The sequence below is a fragment of the Nomascus leucogenys genome, chromosome 19, assembly GCF_006542625.1.
Source record: "Nomascus leucogenys isolate Asia chromosome 19, Asia_NLE_v1, whole genome shotgun sequence".
Classification (NCBI taxonomy): domain Eukaryota; kingdom Metazoa; phylum Chordata; class Mammalia; order Primates; family Hylobatidae; genus Nomascus; species Nomascus leucogenys.
The window spans coordinates 24,024-44,485 of NC_044399.1; the positions used below are offsets into that span (position 1 = coordinate 24,024).

Consider the following 20,462-nt stretch of genomic DNA (forward strand, 5'->3'; position numbering starts at 1 on the left):
TGTCTTTCTTCCTTCAGGAATATGCGGGGAGGTGTTTACAGAATGCCAGTTCTGCCTGGACTGGGGACTGAGTTGGGGGAAACATTACAGTGACCTATGAGTTAGGATAAGAGGAGGGCTTTGTGAGCCAGAAGCGTCTGAAGCTGACTCTTTTATGCTAAGGTGAGGGCACTCCCAGTGTAATGGCACAGGCCCTATCTGTTGAGTTGACTGCACTTGCATGTAGTTATAAACCTCGTTTCCTCCCAAAGCAGCCAGATTCCCTGTGCCTCAAGCCACACAGGAAGCCTGTGGTGGTGAAGCTGGTCGGGAGGACCCAGCAGAGGAGGATTTGGGAATTGAGCATGACCCCTGAGCTGTGCTTTTGGAAGGAGAAATCTGGCCCTGCCTCACCTTGAGGACATCTGATGGGAAAAAGTTCACATTTCTTTTATGTCAGTATGTCATGGTTGGGCTGAATTAGGTGATCTCCAAGGTCGTCTTCAGTGTTCTCACTCTGCATGCTTGGGGAAGGCACTCTTCAGTTAGCCAGGACAGGTGACTGGGAAATGGGGAAGGAGACCCTCCTGTTGGCTTTGTTACAAGAGTGCCATGTTTCACCGTAGACAAGAAAGGATCTCCTTTGAAACTTATGTGTGCACTTCACACAGAATCACACAGAAGGTTCAGGGGGTCCCCTCCCCTAACCGCTGTCTCCATGAGCACAGTGCTTTAAAGACGTATGCGATGCTACATGGAGATAATGCAATGAGCATAAGACCTGCAGGTGCACATTTACCTCACCCACCAGGGGGTACAAATCAGAGGCTACTCATCCTGCAAGTTTGGGCATCCCCAAGTCAGAACAGGTCTAGGCCTCTGTCTTCACCATCTAAGGATGATCACAAACAACTGATAAATGGCCTCATGTTAATATTTTTCAGAGGAAAGAGTGCAAAGGTTTATTCCATGAGTAAATTTCAGTCAGGCATTCTCTTGTGAAACCATTTCCCAAGTAAATAATGTGCACCCCATATGTAATTACATGTGTGCATGCCATATGTAAGTAAAAGATTTTGAAGCTAGATTAGAAGACCAACATTCAGGAAGCTGTGTTGTCTGTAGGGAGCTCCCTGAATTTAGAGTTAGGCCTAAAGACCTGCTGGTGAGACCTTGTAGACTATGTTGGTGGGGCCCATGACAGAGACCATGGGAAGAGATGCCATCCCTTCTGCAGACCGCAGGGAACAGCCTCTGCAGTTAGAAGATTCCAGATGCAGGCTCTGGGGCCTCAGGCTCAAAAGGAGCCATGGTCTTCTTCCTGATACCTTGCCTTCTGCTGGGTCTGGTGCCAGGAAAGGTGAGACTGCAAGGAAGATGCCATCTCAAGAATGACAGCTGTAGGGATCAAAGGTTGGCACCTGCCAACATAGTGAGGTCGGGGCACCCTGTGCTCTAAGAAGGGCTGTGTTCTTCTGGGTGACCAGCCATCCCAGGTTGCTGGGACAGTCATGGGCAAACCAGAGCAGGTGGTTGCTCTGTTATGTACAATCATCTACCAACAGGAATTTAACCAAATCAGAATGGCCATCAGGTCCATTATACCCAGTACTATACTTGTATTTGTGAATATCAGAGTGCCTCAGCCCTATACAAGTCAAATGGAGACCTTATTGGCTGTATCCAACTCAGTAAAGTAGCAAATATACAAAAACTGCTGAGAGTCCTTGAAATCCCACCCCCACACAGAGCCTGTTTGTATACAGTCGGCCATCTCCGTGGAAGTGGGAGGATACAGTCAGCCACCTCCATGGAAGTGGGAGGATACAGTCGGCCATCTCCGTGGAAGTGGGAGGATACAGTCGGCCATCTCCGTGGAAGTGGGAGGATACAGTCGGCCATCTCCGTGGAAGTGGGAGGATACAGTTGGCCATCTCCATGGAAGTGGGAGGATACAGTCGGCTATCTCCGTGGAAGTGAGAGGATACAGTCGGAAGTGGGAGGATACTGTTGGCCATCTCTGTGGAAATGGGAGGATACAGTTGGCCATCTCCATGGAAGTGGGAGGATACAGTCGGCTATCTCCGTGGAAATGGGAGGATACAATTGGCCATCTCCATGGAAGTGGGAGGATGCAGTTGGCCATCTCCATGGAAGTAGGAGGCACTAACCCCACGGTCTTGGCTGGAGAATAGTAGATGAAGGAGTAACAGGGTCACTTGAACTCCTTGATGTCTTCAGTCCCTTTGTTACTTGGTTTTCAACCTTCACACATCCTCCTCAGTAAAGTCATAGTCCTCTGGAGGACCACTGCCAATTGTGTTTATTGCTTAATTATTTTACCTGCCTCTTATTAATTACTTGGATCTAGTCTAGGCTCATTACAGGCCTGTTCAAAGTGGGTGATTTGCAACAGCCTGAGCTTGGCTTTCCTGATTAAATATAAATTCTTTTCTAATGCTAACAGAGCATGCAAAAAGCTGGAGTTACAGAAAACCGTTGGCACTCGGACCAGGAGAGCTAAGAGCATGGGAAGAGAACGTTGGGTGGAGAGATAGAGCTTATTTTCACTAATGCGGTGATTTCACTTAGGGTTGTGATGGCTTTTCAGGGCCTTTCACAGAGTGTAATGAAGAGCCATCTCATTTCTGGGTGTTTAGCCACAGAAAAATGAAATCGGGATCCCAAAGAAATAGCTGCACTCCCATGTTCATTGCAGTATTACTCACAATAACCAAGATATGGAATCTACCCGTGTCCATCAATGAATGAACTGATAAAGAAAATGTAGTGTGTGTGTTTATATATATATATATATAACACAGTGAAATACTATTCACTCTGAAAAGAAGAAGGAAATCTTGTCACTTATGGCAACATGGATGAATTTGGAGAACATTATGTTAAGTAAAATAAACCAGACACAGAAAGACAAATACTGCATGATCCCACTTGTATGTGGAATCTAGAAAAGTCAGACTCATAAAAACAAAGAGTAGAATGGTGGTTACCAGGGGCTGAGTGGGAGGGGGGCAGGAAATGAGATGCTGGTCCAAAGATACAAGGTTTCAGTTTTAAGATGAATACGTTCTGGGGATCTAAGGTACAGCATGGCGACTGTAGTTAATAATACTGTACTGTTTACTTGAAATTTGCTCAGACAAATTTCAAGTAGATCTTACGTATCTGCATCTCTCTCTCTCTCACACAAACACAATAGTTAACTGTGTGAGGTGATGTGTTAATTAACTTGATTGTGGTCATTATTTTACTATGTATACATATATGAAGTAATTACATTGTAAACCTTGGATAAACACCATTTTTATTTGTCAATTATTCCCCGATAAAACTAGAAGAAGAAAGCCCTACTTTACCTGTTTGTTTTAACTGTTCCTCCTTTGCCTTCAGTTAACTAAACATGGGGATGAGGGTGTGACAGAGATGTGGAGGAAATAAAGTTAAAATGAAGTCTTCATCCAGCATTTATTGAACATCTACTGGAAATGACCTGTAGTAGTCCATTTTACATTGCTATAAATTAACATCTGAGGCCCTCAATGGAGGCCGGGGGGCTGGATGGGACAAAAAGGCAGATGAAGGACAAATTCTGATTCTCTCTTCTGGATTTGGGGCACCTTTCTTTTCCTGCCTTTGGATGTCAGAGCTCCAAGGTCTCTGGCTTTTGGATTCCAGGACTTGCTCCATTGCTCCCGACCCCTGACCCCCAATCTCCACCCAGGCTTTTTGGCCTTCAGCCTTGGACCGAGAGTTACACCATCTGCTTCCCTGGATCTGAGGCATTTGGACTTGAAATGAGCCATGCTACTGTCTTCCCTGGTTCCCCAGCTTGCAGATGACCTGTTGTGGGACTCCTTAGCCTCTCCAACCAAGTGTGCCAATTCCCCTAAACAATCCCTTCACATGGATCTCTCTCTCTCCCTCTCTCTCTCTAGATATAGATATAGATATAGATATAGAGATATATATTCTATTGGTTCTGACTCTCTGGAGAACCCTGAATAAAACATATGGTAACTTGAAAATATAAACTGCTTCACAAATTATTTAAACAAACTAGTGAATGGTATACATTGAATCTGTAGGGGGCTAATAAGGTTAGAATAATAATTACTACCATGGATTGGGTGCCTCCTTTGTGCTCAGTGCTTTTAAATACGTCTCCATCCTCCAGTCTTCATGGCCACCTTCTAACGGATGAGAAAACTGAGTGGCGTTTAATGTGCTCTAGGTCAACAGCCCCTCAGCACATTACTCTGACCTGCTGTGGTGATTCCATGATCCTAAAATGTTTGGCTTCTATGAGCCTCGACTTCGGTGTGTACCCACAGTACTTTGTACACAGATACTGACACTCCTTTTCAGAGTTCCAAGTTTAATCTCTGCTGCAAATGCATATTTGCTAGAAAATGTTCTTCCTTAGAGAAGGACCTGTAGCTCTCTGACAGCATTCCTGACACTACACCAGGAACGCTGGCCATAGTGACAACGTCGATGTACCCTGTGATAGGGGTTAGCATTAGGTGTGTAATGCTGAGTAATGCTGGCAGGGAGGCAACAACTTCCTGTGACTTTCAAGCTAGAATTGCTCACTCAACCCAAAGCCACTGGGAAAAGGTGAGTAATGCTTCCTTCCTGCCTCTGCCTGCACAGTCAAATTGTTGACAGTTGGCTCAGTTTCTCTTCTCACCTGTAAAAGGGTAATATTTGTGTAGCCTTGGAACACATGCAAGAATCTGCAAGTAGATATTTGGAATGTGCATGTCTTGGCCTTTTCTTCCACTGTTGCTGGAAAGAAACCCAAAGAACTTAAGCTGTGCTGAACTTTCCAGTACTTCAAAGTAAACTTAAAGGATTTCCTGTTCTTTTTACAACTGTGGTCATTTCCCATTTACCTAAAATCGATATTAGCCACCACTGAAATAATCATAGTTCTGCTAGACTTCTCTGAGGTGAGCTAGAAGGTCTTGGACTTCGAATCCAGACAGGATTCCATGATATACAAGAGGGGGTTGTACTTGAAATTTACAACTCTGTAGTGGAACTTGTGCCCCAGCAAATGGGCCGTCAGCCAGTTCAACAGGTTGCCACAGTGTGGCCCTAGTCAGCACTGCCCTGAGCTCTCTGGAATAGTTTGCTTTCCCTCGGGTTTTCTCTTTATTGCTATTCTTAAAACACATATTATCTTACATAAAATTATCAACATAAACTGAACCATGATGGCCTGTCCTGCAATATGAAAATCTGCATGCTGCTTTAAAATGTGTGTGTGTGTGATGTTGGGGCTGCACTCTTATCATCAAGGTACCTCCATGTCACCTGAGTCATTCAGTGGATGGTAACGTGGGATCTTCAGGTAATTCTGGAGTGGCATTTTGTATCAGAATCCATGCATTTGGGTTTTGATCTGCTGAATCAGTTATTCCATTGAGAAGTTATGACATCTTAAGCATTCTGGTTGGCATTAAATCGTTCTCATAAACTAGCACAGAGAAAGAATAGAGCAGACTTTGGAGCCAGGCAGATTTAGGTTCAAATTCTTACTCTTCTACTTACTAGTTCTTTGACCTAAGCAGGTAATGGATTTCTCCACACCTGTGCTCCCTCATACATAAAATGATCCTTGCAGATGGTCATGGGGTTACACGGAACAACAAACAGAAAGCACTTGTACAGTTCCTGTTACTAAAGATGCCTCAGGGTGTGCTGGCTCCCTGCTGGCATGGGCCACTGTCTTCTGCCGTTCTGGAGTGTGACAAGTTTCTTCTAGGGGTTCTTTCAGGGAGGTTCTCCCAGGTGCAGAACTGAAGCTTGGCTCCATCCACTTACTTCATGTCAGAGAAACTTTTTTTTGTTTTGTTTTTGAGATGGAGTTCTGCTCTTGTCGCCCAGGCTGGAGTACAATGTGTGATCTCGGCTCACTGCAACCTCTGCCTCCTGGGTTCAAGTGATTCTCCTGCCTCAGCCTCCTGAGTAGCTGGGATTACAGGTGTCCACCACCATGTCTGGCTAATTTTTGTATTTTTAGTAGAGATGGGGTTTCACCATATTGGCTAGGCTGGTCTCAAACCCCTGACCTCAGTGATCCACCCACCTCAGCCTCCCAAAGTGCTGGGATTACAGGCATGAGCCGCTGTGCCTGGCCCATGTCAGAGAAACTTCTAACTGTCCTCAATCCTGACCACATGGTCTTCCCAACCAAGGAGGCAATGTTCTAGGCTGCCCTAATTTAGAGCAAGAATAAAACTGCCAGACCAAGCACTTAAGATGCTCAAGTGCTCACAGTAGTTTTGTCATTAGCTTCCTCAAGAAGTGGGAGCTAAAGTGAAGTCAAGAACAGGTCATCCAGATGTCTGTTGGTCAAGCCTTCCTCTAGGAAATGTGCACCTTTCCAGCTGGCTGGGGAAGGAAAGTTTTCCCAGGACTCAGTGTTAAAACTAGAAATTGTTGGGCAAATTGGGAAAGCTGGCCACCCTGCTAATGTTCCCTTACCCAAGGTGGGGTTCCCCTAAATGGACACTGCACAGAAGCAGGGGTCCCCTTCTGGGCCTTGGCACACTGGGCAGCTGTGTGAGCTTTGGGCCTAGGTTCCTCCCAGGAGATGAGGGTTGAATGTCATGATTTCTCACATCACTGTTGGCCATAACAGTCTGGTCCTGGCTGAGTCGTACCTGCCCACCTTCCCAGATGCCTACATTGGTCTCTCCTTAGCACCTCAGGCACCTGGAAGGGAAATGGCATGAGAGCACTGGGGGCACTTGGCAGACACTCCCCCTTTCTGAACTGTGGAAATGACTTGCCAAGCAGGTTGAGAAAACAGGGTCCTCGGGTCCTGATAACATCTGCCCAGCCTGAGCCTGCTGTTTGCCTCCAAGGGTGTGTGTAAGAGACAGCTCTCAGAGCCCACTTAGGGAAAACACACCCCTCCACGTCCCAGCTGGCCTGCTCTGGCCTATGAGAGTCATCATTTACTTGCAATGCTGACTCCTCTTATTCTCTCCCTAAGTTTGAGAAGTGGACCCCTTCTAAAAGCCGAGGGAAGGAATGCAGTCTCTTACCAATGATCATATGATCTGATAAAGGCTACAGGCTGCAGATTCATTTGTGGAATGTTCTGCTTTTTATTGTTTAGATTTCAACGCTTTAAGCTTCAGGGCGAAAGACCTCCAGAGACTAAAGTTAACCTCTCAGTGAAAAAAGTGCCATTTACAATTTTCATGTTGTCCTTCTCTGTTGCTTGATTCTCTTTATATGATTTGGACTTTGGGTTTCATTTATGGTCCAGAGAGATTGGCCATCAAATAGAAACCATGAACTAACACACTCACATAAATTCATAAATCAGGCTCATGGCACTGCTCACGACATTTCCTCACGTTGCTTTCCCTCCTCCCTCCCTTTCTTGATTTTTGTCATCTATCACCCATCTATGTATTATCTATGTATTATTTCCTTACTCAGTATCTGCCCCCCTGCTGGAATGTAAGTCATCATCCAATCCAGGGAGCTTGGTGAACCCCCAGTGCCTTGTGCAGTATTTGGCTCTTCCATATATGCATGTGAGTGAATTCTTTGTGTTGTCATCAGTGACAGCCTTGATTCAAGCTACTATTGAATAAATAGCACAGTTGTTTTGATATCACAACGCAGACAGTAGATTTAGGTTTAGACAATTCTGTAATTTCCTGTTCTCACATTTGTAATTAAGAGTCCTCCTTAAGCTCAACATTGAGTAATCAACAGGGTGTACTGAAGCCAGGATCCAGGTCTTTCCACTCTGATCCTGGGGTTCAGATTCTCACTTTCTAAGGAAATTAATATTCTATTTTGACCTAAAGTTAATAGTTATTAGTGATTTAATACAGTCTCCCCTTCAGATCACATTTCAACTTTAATCACAATTTTTAATGAGATAAGATAAAGACGACAATCGGCCGGGCACAGTAGCTCATGCCTGTAATCTCGGCACTTTGAGACGGAGGCGGGTGGATCACCTGAGGTTGGGAGTTCAAGACCAGCCTGACCAACATAGAGAAACCCCGTCTCTACTAAAAATACAGAATTAGCTGTGCGTAGTGGCACATGCCTGTAATCCCAGCTAGTCGGGAGGCTGAGGAAGAAGAATCACTTTAACCTGGGAGGCAGAGGTTGCAGTGAGCTGAGATCGCATAATTGCACTCCAGCCTGGGCAACAAGAGTGAAACTCCATCTCAAACAACAACAACAACAACAAAAGATGACAATCAACCGTAGAGTTTGAAGCACTGTAGCAGAGAAAATTAGGTGGCCATTGCTGGACAGGAGCACATGTTCTGGGATTTCTGTGCTGCCTCCTGTCAGCTGCTCCATGCCACTTCCAAGACCAATATTATAAGGTGCTGATTGAGACACTCAATTTCCTTCATGCTTAGTATTTGTAACCTGGAACATTAAAATACTATATAAATCTATTTGATTCATCAATGAACGTGCAAAGTGTAACCACCTAAGCATTGTGTAAGCCCCCAAGTTTACCTGAAGGGAAAAGGCAGCTGCTGTTGAACTCTGCAACATAAGCCACACCACCCAATGCTTGGACTGCTTCTGAACAGGTACAATAAGAGAGTTTCTACAGCAGGCTGAGTATCTGTCCATATTCTTCACAGAAATAAAGAAGTGATGTATTTCTTCTCCTCAAGAAAGCCCATCTTGGCCGGGCACAGTGGCTCACACCCGTAATCCCTGCATTTTGGGAGGCTGAGGCGGGCAGACCACTTGAGGCCAAGAGCTTGAGATCAGCCTGGCCATCATGGCGAAACCCTGTCTCTACTAAAAATACAAAAATTAACTGGGCATAGTAGTGGGCACCTGTAATCCCAGCTGCTCAAAGACTGAGGCAGGAGAATCACTTGAACCCGGGAGACAGAGGTTGCAGTGAGCTGAGGTTGCTCCATTGCTCTCCAGCCTGGGTGACAGAGTGAGACTCCAACTCAGAAAAAAGAAAGGAAGAAGAAAGCAAGCCTATCTTTGGATTCTTATCTAGGGTTAGGCATAGGCCATTGCAAGACTGAGCAAGAAGTCAGAGTCTGGCTCAGCCAGGGCAGCGAGAAGGATGATCAGGCTTCCATGACTCACCGGCTGCCCAAGCCACCACACCCTCAGGGTGCATGGTGCACACTGAGAGCAAACCCACCATAAGAAGAGTCTGCCTTCACTTAATTTGCTAATGAGAAAGATTACAAACTGTGCTTTTGTTTGTATCTTTGTGCCCATTCATTTTCCAATGACAATGTTAATAAAACATGAAGAAAAATATTTTAAGCAAAAGACTGATGAAACAATTAAAAACAATCGAAGGAAAGCAAAGTTCAGAATATTCAAAATTGCTTTGACTGCATTTCATCTTGAGGAAAGTTGATGATTTCAGGTGCCATGCATTCACCTAGGACAAGCCTTGGAATGCCTTCCCCTCATTTCTACTGATAATCCGATGAGAGAACACTCAAGAAGAAAGGGAGAAAACGGAAGGCAAGGAACTGTAATGAGCAGACTCTCATTTCAAATTTTTGCCGCTTTACTCAAACTCATAAATCAGTATTAATAAATGATAAAAATACTTTATTTCTTTAATACAGAATATACAATATTGCACTCCAGTTGCAAATAGTGTATAGAAAAAGCTCTGTTTAGAAAGTGCCATAGCAATTGTCTAAGTCTACTAATGTTTTCTGGCATCACCAATGATAACCACAGTGCTGAACTTTGAACCAACTGAAAAAGGGCAATGTTCAATAAAGCCTCCTTTTTGTTCCAGTTTCAGTGCCCAGTAGTTTAAAACATTCCATTATGTTTCATTACATTTTGAAAAATTGTCATTCTTTCATGAACAAATAAAAGTACCTTGCAGCTGTCACTATTGCCCATTCTTGTGGGAAGCAATCGCAAGCTTTTCATCCAGAATGAAATAAACAGTCTGATTTTTCTCAAAGTCACTCAGCAAATTGGGGTAATTCAGGTTTAGGCAAGAAGTTCTTTAGTTTTACTTTTTGTATATATTTTTAGAGACAGGGTCTTGCTCTGTCACTCAGGCTGGAGTGCAGTGGTGCAATCATGGTTCACTGCAGCCTTGAACCCCAGGGCACAAGTGATCCTCCCACCTTGGCCTCCCAAAGCATTGGGATTAAAGGCATGAGCCACCACCCCTGGCTGAAGAAAGAACTCACCTCTTACACATACTCAAGATATGGAGCTGTGGCATGAATCTGAATGGAAGGGAAGGAAAATTAACTCACTTCTTTAGGAGTCTGATGCCACCCAGTTCCCCTGTTCTTCATGCCCCGTTTCTGATATCTACTTCTAGAATTCACTCCAACTGAATTCTTCTCTTTTCCCGTGCCACCACCAAAGGTGCAAACATTTCTAAAAGATCTTGGTGGCTTTAGTGGAAACCATTTTGTTTTTATATTTTTCACCTATGATATGAATGATGAGTCTGCACGATTTTTATCTTAAATAAATCAGCCCCAGGCTGCATCCATCCTGTTCTGACAGTAGAAAGGCATGCACACTTTTACTTAAAGCTTTCATATATAAAATTGATGGGACATCTGAAAATAAGGGAATTGGGTACATGAAAAGATCCTTTAAAAAACTGCTCTCATCTTTGACACTATCTTTTTTTTTAACTAAGTGCAATACAGTGAACAGCAAAATAGCAGCATTTTTAGAGCAACCATTGATGAAAATTCTTACGTCAGGGGACCTGCTGTCCTGACAGAGTCTATATTCAGCCAGCAAAGGCTCCCTAAACGTGTATCTGAGACTTATTTGAAAACAAGTCACCACAGTACTGAGTACTGAACTGAGTGGCAAACACTCCACTTGCAGTCAATGAAAATCCAATTACACCATATACACAGAGATGACCAAGAAGAACATGATTTAAAATTATACTGACAAAAACTAAAATCATATGAAGTAAAATAAAACTATCTGAAGACTAATAACCGTGTAAAAATAAATATCTAAGTAACCCAATGACCTACTCTCACGGTAAAATAGTTACGAAAATAGAATACAATATTAACCAAGACTTGAATAATACAAAATGAAATGGTTAACAAAATATCATATCAATGAGAAACCCATTTCTCTCCCCTCCACATTCTTCTATCTAATGATTTTCTTCTTGAAAAGACATATTTTGATACTAAGCTTTCGAAGAATTGGCTGGGTAACAAATTTTCTTTGGGTTATTTCTCAGAAGCTTCTGAATCTGAATCTATTTACTCTGGGTGTCATAAGCAAGTTCAGAATTAGGGACCCAGTAACCCCCATGAACATTCTCATTACAGCCACCCTCAGGCAGTCCCTTGTTTCAAAATATGCCCTTTGCAGAAAAGAGTGAATTGGTGTCAAATTTGGATTGATTACATCACAGGTGGAGGTGTGAGTCAGATCAAAGGGCAGGGAAGAGGTCCTGCCTCAGATGCCTGTGTTCTGTGTAAACCAAAGTTTTCTGTTCTTTTTGGAAGTTGGGAACAAGAGAACTATGGAGTACATTCTAAATAGTACTGCAAAAGTGAAATGTTGTATTAATCTGACCAAAGGAAACTCCAAGATTCTTCCGCCAACTCTCCAGAAACTGTCCAGTTGCAATAAAAGGTTTTGTTTATCAGTATTTAAACTCTAACTTATCTTTTAATGGGTACTTCCACATGCCTACAACCCAAATGTAGAATGACATTAATAGAATGACCTTGTAGCCCTCAAGTTATTTTAAAAGTGCTTTCTGACTTGTTAAATAAGATTAACAGTAGTATAGTTTGGGAATTAACCATAATTTATAGTGCAGTAATGCTCTGGCAGTTGGGGTCAGCATGTGTGAGTGTGTGTGTTTACTCTTTTTTGACCACAGAATTGAAGTAGAATATGCCTTTTTAGGATTACTTTGATTTAAATGATGCTAATCAGCCCAGGATGGTCAAAAGGGGCACATAGCATTCATGCTTGGTTTTTATTTCCCTTGATTTAAAAAAAAAATCAACTTAGATATTGTTAAAATGCATCACAGTACCTCTTTGTCAGCAAGTCAGTCAAAAAGATTTCCAAACAGCTTTACGGTTTCCAGCGCCCTCTGGAAGTGACAGTAGTTTCACCTCTAACAAGGAAAATGCCTCTTAGAGCTTCAGCTGTTACAACTCAGCTAAATTTCAAGGTCTGTGTTCCCATATTCTCTGTAGTATTTTAAATCTTCTCAGAGCACTTAAGCTTTGTCAATGGGATGCTGTATTCCTGGTAAAACAGCAATCATGTGGTCACCTAGGCACACTGGCCAAATGGTCCTGGGATCCCAAGTCACCCATGAAATCCTTCAAGAAGTCTTCATCATCGGGAAGGTTTGCTTCCTGAGGAGTAAAAGAAAAAATAGTGAATCAACTCCAGTCTAGACAAAAGTTAGTATAATGAAAACTAAACATTATACTGGTCTGGTCCCTGTAGTTTTTGGTTTTTGACATTCTCTGCATTTTGAAACATCTTCTTTGGCATTTTAAATTTTGACAAGAGGTCAGCAACTTTATTAAATACAGCTATCATCTCGTTTCTGTGGCAGAACAAATTCCATCTCCCTGCAGGCCTTTTTCTGGGCTTTAAAAATTTCTCTTTGCCTCCAACTACTCATGGGGCAGTAAAGAAAACTTCTTTAAATGTTGGTAAGGCCAGTGCTAACTACTACAGAGTTGGACAACAAAATAGGAGGCAATGCAGGCAGTTGAACTAAATATCTGAGGTCAAACAGATTCCTCCCTTTTCAAACACCAATATCTCTTAAAGGCCCAGGTGCGGGTCACACGATAGGGAAGAGTGGCCTTATGGCTACTCAAGCCACTTGTTTACCTAAAATGTGCTCCTAGTTGCATAGCTTCCCAGAATAGTCAAAGAAGAAAAGAAAAGAAAGCTGGGATGTTCCAGGTTTATTTCTTCTGTGTCTTTGCAAATATGAGACACAACTCTGTTCCAGGAGCTTTCAGTGGACTTCTACAGGTACTTCTTTTTTCTTTGCGTCAAGGATTAATGTGAAGATAGCTGTGGAATTGTCCAAACATTTTTGCCTTGAAATTAAGCAATGTTTTATCCCTAATTTCCCAAAGGACAAGTTATTTATGCCAGTATTAAAAGCAGCAACTTATATACTCTATGCAAAACAGAAAACCAGAAAGATCTAAATTTTGGCAAGTCCCCAGTTTGATGAATTGAAAGACAGGAAGATGACTACATCACGGCAGATAAAAGAGATATTTTCATAAACTAAGCTCTGGGAAACAGAATACCAAAATTACCCATATACAACCAACTATTACTCATGGGTTCCCCAGTGGACTTGTGTGCAGATTACACGAGTCATTGCCCAGTTCTGATAGTCTTAGTTTTGAAAAGCAATTATCTTTACCCCACGGGGCAAGAAACTTATAAACTTATTTAGTTCTATTATAATTAAGACACTTTTATTATAATTTATAAATCTCTATCTACCAAGAAGACAAAAACCTCCAAATTAAATATATTTGTTTTCTCTTTCACTTAGAAAACCTATATTTGTTCATCTCAAGTTTTCTGAATCTTTCAAGAAATCCTAAAATGAATCCTTATAAATTTCAGCAGAAAAAGCACAGCTTAAATTCCTGCTTCCACATCTTCCAGAAGTTGCAGAACTGGTCTCAGAACAAGGGACTACTGCAGGAAGTCAGAGGACGGTCCCACTGACCAGGTGTTCACACTCTGTCCTGGCTTTCCCTGCTGGTCTCCTCCAGTGGGAACACCAGTGCTGGGAGGTGGGGAGCTGTGAAAGGGCTGAGGTCACGAGCAGACACTGTTCCAGTGATCTGGAGAAAGCCCAGGCAGCTCTGTTCTCTTCATAGACCCTACCTCCAGTAGCCGGGCAGTAAGTCTCTGCATTGCAATTTCAAAGATACAATGCTGTTTTGGGTCTAGGGAAGTACATTAGTAAAGAAAATCTTTATAGTGCTGGTGACCACCAATTCCATATAAAAACTGGGGTAGCTTCTGTGGGACTGTCCCCCTGCTCTGAGAAATAATGTGAAACTTCTCAGAAGACAGTTGCCATTGTCTCCAGTCTGGAACAAAAGGGATTCAGGTGGAGGGAGACATGAGAGGAGGAAGAAGCCCATGAGCCTTTTTCCTGCCTGCATCCTTAGTGCCTTCCCAAACCTGCTCTCACTTTGCCTCTTCCTTCAACTATTTCTCTTTGTCATAAAAGTGAAAGTTCTCGCAAGCTCACTAAACTTCTTATATTTTTCATAGGTCCAAGCCTAAAAGGTCTTTAGGATTTAGTCTATGAAGCCAACTAAATTCTCATTCAGGTCACTATTTTGACATTGGCTAATTCGAGATGGGAACCAGCCTGGGTCTGGAGGGATCAGAGCAGGCTGCTTTTATTTTTATTTTGTCAGGTTTTATTCTGGTTTCATTTGTATGCCATATTACTACCTCCTCACTATTTATGCCACCAAGTCTACCTACTGCCTGCACATGCTCTGGCTACCTGGAGGGAGCTTATTCATAAATTTACTTCTCATGTATTTCAATAGACAATTTTTGTTTGTTTTCTATTTCTGGGTTTCAATCATGCAACACAGATTATTACTACACAGACTAGAAAATGTAGAGGTTGAAAACCATCTGCCTATCTCCCTTCTTTTTATGGACAAAGGACGCCTGGTCTATAGTGCAGGAATCACTTGCTAACATAAGACAGGCCCTTAATTCTGGTTCAGTGCTCTATCCACCAGACAGTGTCCCTCCACGGACCATGGCCACTCTCCAAAGCTCCTGCCCTACACATGGTGCCGTCATGGAAATACCCTTGCCAGCATTCATTCATCTCAGAACCAAAAGACAATTTGTGAGAACTAGGAATTAATGTTTGTTTGCTTTTTAGAACTTTGCCTATATATATTTGTTGGGGACTTAGGCTAGTGGAAAACACAAATCTTCTATAAATTATAAGGAAGAACTTAAGTCCTGAGCCTTCTAAGTTCAAGGAAAAGAATGAATTATCTTCTTCTCATTAATTTTCATGTCTATACTAAAGTCATAGCCAGAGAAGTTATTGGAGATATTTTTAGCCGTCAAACATAGTGAGCCCTGTGCAAACATCTCTTGGGCAGCCTCCCCCAAACTCTACAGGCTGCCATGCATCTTCAATTAGTTTATCACAATGGCAGAAAGTAATTTCATCTCATGATTTTAAAAATTTACTTATAGCAAGTTGTCATTGAAGGGTAAGAGGAAAAAAAAAGATGCCGCAATGTTTAAATTCTTGGTTCTCAAAGAAAGCCCTGAAAAGGTACTTTCTCTTTACTACTTTCCAAGATGCCCATAGGGAAGAGCAGGGTAACAGTGAGGACCGGCACTCTTTAGTTCCCCAGTGAAAAGCAAAAAGAGCTCGAGGTCAATCCTGCACTACTGGTTGTCTAAAGGGAAGTTACTTCCTGTAGTATCATCAGAGGCAAATAAACTATAGACTCTAGTTACAATCTAGTCCAATTTCCCCAGTTTAAAAAACTGAAGCTCTCAAAACAATTTAAATATAATTTAGCCAAATAAAGATTTTTGTTGCTAAGTGAATGCCAAAGTGCTGACAAGATCCTATGAAGTTCTCACCACTTCAGCACAGGCCTCCAGGGAAGTGCAGGGAGCCTTCCTTTCTGTTCCAGTAACACAGCAGCGCCTACCTGGGGCTGCAGGGGGACTGGTCAGCTCCAGTCAAACATCAGGACCGCCCACAGCACAGGTCAATGAACTCAGGAACTAGGGCTCTCAAGCTGTTTTCAGCTCAGGAAAGAATACTAGGGGTGTAAAACTGCTTTCTGGCAGCATTTTGGATTTCTCCTGTTTTCACAATAATAAGCCAAATGGGACATGTTAATTTGCAGAATTGCCTTTCCAGGCAGCCAGACGCAGCGGACTCCTAAGGGCCTGGACCTGCAGGTACCTGGATTGGTACCTTCTGCTCTTCAGCAGCGGGGGCTCAACTCACAAGCCTCTGTGTCTGTCTCTTGGGTCTCTTTCGCACTGTAGCTCAAAATCGCACTCAATTCTAAGCATCAGCTGTAACTGGCCATCGCCCAGTTCGGTCACACTCACCAAGATTCACAGCCCCGCACACGGCCAGCCCCGCCCCCAGCCTTCTGGGCACACACCTCGGGTCCGGCTCTGCTCCTGGCTGGGGGTCTCCTTGGCCTTCTTACAGGTGTACAGCCACTTGATGATGCGGGCGTTCCTCTCGATGACCGAAGTGGTGCTGGGCACCTGCTCCATCAGCTCCTCCTCCTGCAGCCCGTCGTCGTCGCCGCCGCTGTGCCGGGAGAAGCCGCTGCCGGAGGTGGCGACGCTCACGCTGCGCACCTTGAGGGTCACACAGTCCGACTCCGCGGTGAAGTTCTCCCTCCCCAGGGCCTCCACCACCTCGGGGTCCAGGCCGCAGTACTGGAAGAAGGTGTCAGACTCGGCCAAGGCAGCGGAGTAGCGGCAGCTGAGGTCCGACTGTGAGCGCTGCAGCCCCCGAAGCCTCACCACCCGCGGCTCTGGGCCAGGGGGCGCGGCCGGGACACTGGAGGGCGCCGCGGAGCGCGCGGCTGGGGCTGGGGTCTCAGGGGGTGCGGGGTCCGCTGCGGGGCCAGGCGTGGTCGCGACGGTCTCCGGGTTCCCGGCCTTGCCCTCGTCTCCCGTCCGGGACACCGGCGCCTTGTCCTTACCCTGCCCCTGGAAGAGCTTCTTCATCAGGCTCGCCCTGGGGCCGTCGGCGCCCGGCCCTCGCACGAATTCGCATTTCTGCCGGTAGATGATCAGCGAGTCCGGTCTCAATGGCTTCCGCGCAATAGCCCTGCGCGCCACCGGGGCCGGGGTGCGGGCCGGGGGCCCAGGGTCGTTCCCCGGACACTTGATCGCCCCCGGACCGCTGCCCTCGGAAGCGACGCCCCGGCCAGTCCCCGGCCGACTCCGCACATACTTGGCGCGATCCGCCGCCAGCCTCTCCACTGCGCTCCTGCGCGCCGGCCGCGCGGCGTCGGGGTCCCGGGGAGCCGCGGGGTCCCGGGGAAGCAGCCGCTCGTTCGGGGGCGCGTTCAGGGCCGCCAGGGCACGCATCTTCGCGGGGAATGGACCGACCCGGATTCCGGGTCCAGCGGAGACGCGCTCGAGTGGCAGAGCCAGTCAGTCCCCGGGCCGGTTCCGAAGTCCGCGCCGGGTGGGGAACGGCGCCCCAGTGCCCAGCTGCCCAGGCCTGGGGTTGGGGAGAACCGGAGTCTTCACCGATTGGCGAATCTCCCCAGTTCCCGCCCCTCCCGACCTCATTGCCCACACCAACTGGCACCGCCCCCGCCCACGCCCAGTGCCCCCGCCCTGGCCGCGTCCCCGCATCCCCGCTCGTCCCCGCCGGTCCCCGCCTCCTCACTCCTGCCCGGGCCCGCCTCCCTCGCCGCTCTCCGGGTGCCAGCGCCCGCCCTCACCTCGCGTCCGGGGTCCCGGCTCTCACCTCCTGCCCGGTGCCGTCCCCGCCCCCCCTCACCTTCTGGCGGCGCTGCCAACCGCCTGGAGGACGCTGGGGCGAGCAGGCTCTGAACCCCCACTCGCTCAGCCCCAGATCCCCGAGGTCACTGCTGGACGCAGGCATTTCCGGGGACGGGGAGCAGAGGGGACGTCCCCCCCGCAGGTGCCTCACATCCTTTGAATTCTTAAAGTGACCTCATCGTGTTTGGAAACTTGACTGTTTAATTTTCTCTACCTGAGCTCATATTCTTATTAACAGAAAGGAATAGAACTTAAGAGGAAAGAACACGCAGCGCACGCCAGGATCAGCCTACGTGTTGGGTGGCGAGAACGCAGGGACTTGGATTGGGTCCCACTCGGTCGCTGGCCGGCAGCGGGCGTGGCCAGGCCCAAGGACCGAGCTAGGACTCGCAGGGGGGCAGGCTGGGGGCCCAGGCGCGGCTCAGTGGATTTGGAAGAAGCCCAGCCAAGTGCCCAGAATCGTTGCTGTTTTTACTGTAACCGAGGCAACGGGGAAACCACGAGTTCACCAGGCAGTGGATCAACCTAAGAATGCTAAGGGTCTAAGATAAAATATTTCCCAAATTCCATTATTTCAAAAATTTGGACAAAATACTAAAGATATCTCTCAGACATGTGAAATGTTCACCTTATCGCGTCTGTGAAGACAACTCCGTAACAGGCTGTGCTTTCAGCGTTGTGGTTGAACGCTCTGAGCAGCAGCAGCCCAGAAGGCACGGAGCGCAACAGGTGCAGATGGGCGCCCAAAGTGGGCACGAACACCTCACCAACGAGGAAGAGGACGCAGCAGGGTGGTGCTGAGTGGGCCTTGGGGGCCTTTAATCTCCTTGAGCCCCAGCGAAGCAAAATTTCATAGGGATAGTAGCACAACAATAAATCGCCTTCTGAAAGCCAGACAGCCCAGACAGCCTGGTTGGAACATGTAAGACTATAGGAAAAGGAGTCTAGGCCAATAAAGGAGGAAGTGGGAGAAGAGAAGGAAGGATGCGGGGGTGGGGAGTGAAAGAGAGGGACAGAGATCGAGAAAGGGGGAGCTCCTGGGTTGCCACAGATGGTTTCCTGCAGGATGCGGGAGGATGGGACCTTGAGGTCTAAAGTCCAGTCTGCTCTCTGCTCGGCAAGCCTGTTCCCTACGTCAGAGGAAAAAATCTTTTTAATTGTGTAGCCCAAAGTGTCTTCTTTTCCTAATTTGCGCTACTTCATGGGCAACAGCAGCACTAAGAGAGAGAACTGCAAAGTACAGGACCTCTGGAATTTGAGCCTGGGTCCACAATTTACCTTTGGATGGGTAACAAACCTTCCAGGTTCTTTGTTTTGTCACCCGTAAAAATTTCTGTTTTAAATTTACAAGAAATAACAATCCCATTAAAAAGTGGGCAAAGGACATGAACAGACACTTCTCAAAAGAAGACATTTATGTGGCCAACAAACATATGAAAAAAAGCTCAACATCATAGATCATTAGAGAGATGCAAATCAAAGCCAATGAAATACCATCTCACGCCAGTCAGAATGGCTGTTATAAAAAGTCAAGAAACAACAGATGCTAGCAAGGCTGCAGACAAATAGGAACGCTTTCACACGCTGATGGGAATGTAAATTAGTTCAACCACTGTGAAAGACAGTGTGGCAATTCCTCAAAGACCTAGAATCAGAAATATCATTTGACCCAGCAATACCATTACTGAGTATACACCCAAAGAAATATAAATTATTGTCTTATGAAGATACATGCACACATATGTTCACTGCAGCACTACTCACAATAGCAAAGATGTAGAATCAACCCAAAGGCCCATTATAGACTGGACAAAGAACATGTGGTACATCTACACCATGGAATACTATGCATCCATAGAAAATAATGAGATCATGTACTTCGCAGGGACATGGATGGAGCTGGAACCATTATCTTCAGCAAACTAACACAGGAACAGAAAACCAAACACCACATGTTCTCATTTATAAGTGGGAGACGAACAATGAGAACACATGGACACAGGGAGGGCAACAACACACACTGGGGCCTGGTGGGATGTGGGGAGACAGAGGGGGAGAGAGAGCATCAGGAAAAATAGCTAATGCATGCTAGGCTTAATACTTAGGTGATGGTTTGATAGGTGCAGCAAACCACCATGACATATGTTTACCTATATAATAAATCTGCACATCCTGCACATGTACCCCAGAACTTAAAATCAAATAAACATATTTTAAGCTGATAACTTTAATCACATACAGAAATCCTACCTCTTTACAGCTCCTCCCTGCTCCCACTTATCTTATTGGTGTCACAAATTATATCTTTATATATTGGACACTCATTAACATAGATTTGTACTCTATTATGCTTTTTTCTTTTGATTCTTGTAACAGAATAAAAAGTGAAGTTTTAATCCCCCTCCCAAAAAAATCGCTGTTTTTATAGCTTAGAACATTCATTGCTTCATAATGAGCACTAAATAAATGTTAACCTAAAAGACCTAGGCTTAGCTCCCTGCTCATTCTACCTCCTGGAGAGGCTGGAACATTGCACCTCTCACTGCCTGTGATCACCCATCTGTAAATGAGAGCTCATTAGACCCACCTGATAAAGTATTTATTAAAGTTAATGAGATTGCTTATAAAGCAAACACAATTTTGAACGCTGGCCTTGGCAAAGAATGTATAAGTCCCCAAAAGCAATTGAAACAAAAGCAGAAATTGACAAGTGGGACATAATTAAACTAAAGTGCTTCTGCACAGTAAAAGCAACTATCAATGGAGTAAATAGTCAGCCTACAAACTGGAAGAAAATCCAACAAAGTCTTGATATCTGGAATCTACAAGAAACTTGAACAAATCAGCAAGCAAAACCCAAAAACCCTATTAAAAACTAGGCAAAGGACATG

The 20,462-nt window shown here is 45.2% G+C and overlaps 1 protein-coding gene across 1 annotated transcript; it reads right to left on the reverse strand.

The window, feature by feature from the left end:
- Positions 1-11,981: 11,981 nt before the first annotated feature.
- Positions 11,982-17,285, reverse strand: FAM110C (family with sequence similarity 110 member C). The gene is made up of 2 exons (XM_003278800.2): positions 16,203-17,285; positions 11,982-12,386 (listed from the first exon to the last, which is right to left on the reverse strand). The coding sequence occupies exons 1-2, from the start codon at positions 17,146-17,148 to the stop codon at positions 12,367-12,369; spliced, it is 966 nt and encodes a 321-aa protein (XP_003278848.1). The 5' UTR covers positions 17,149-17,285; the 3' UTR covers positions 11,982-12,366.
- Between the last annotated feature and the right edge of the window lie 3,177 nt (positions 17,286-20,462).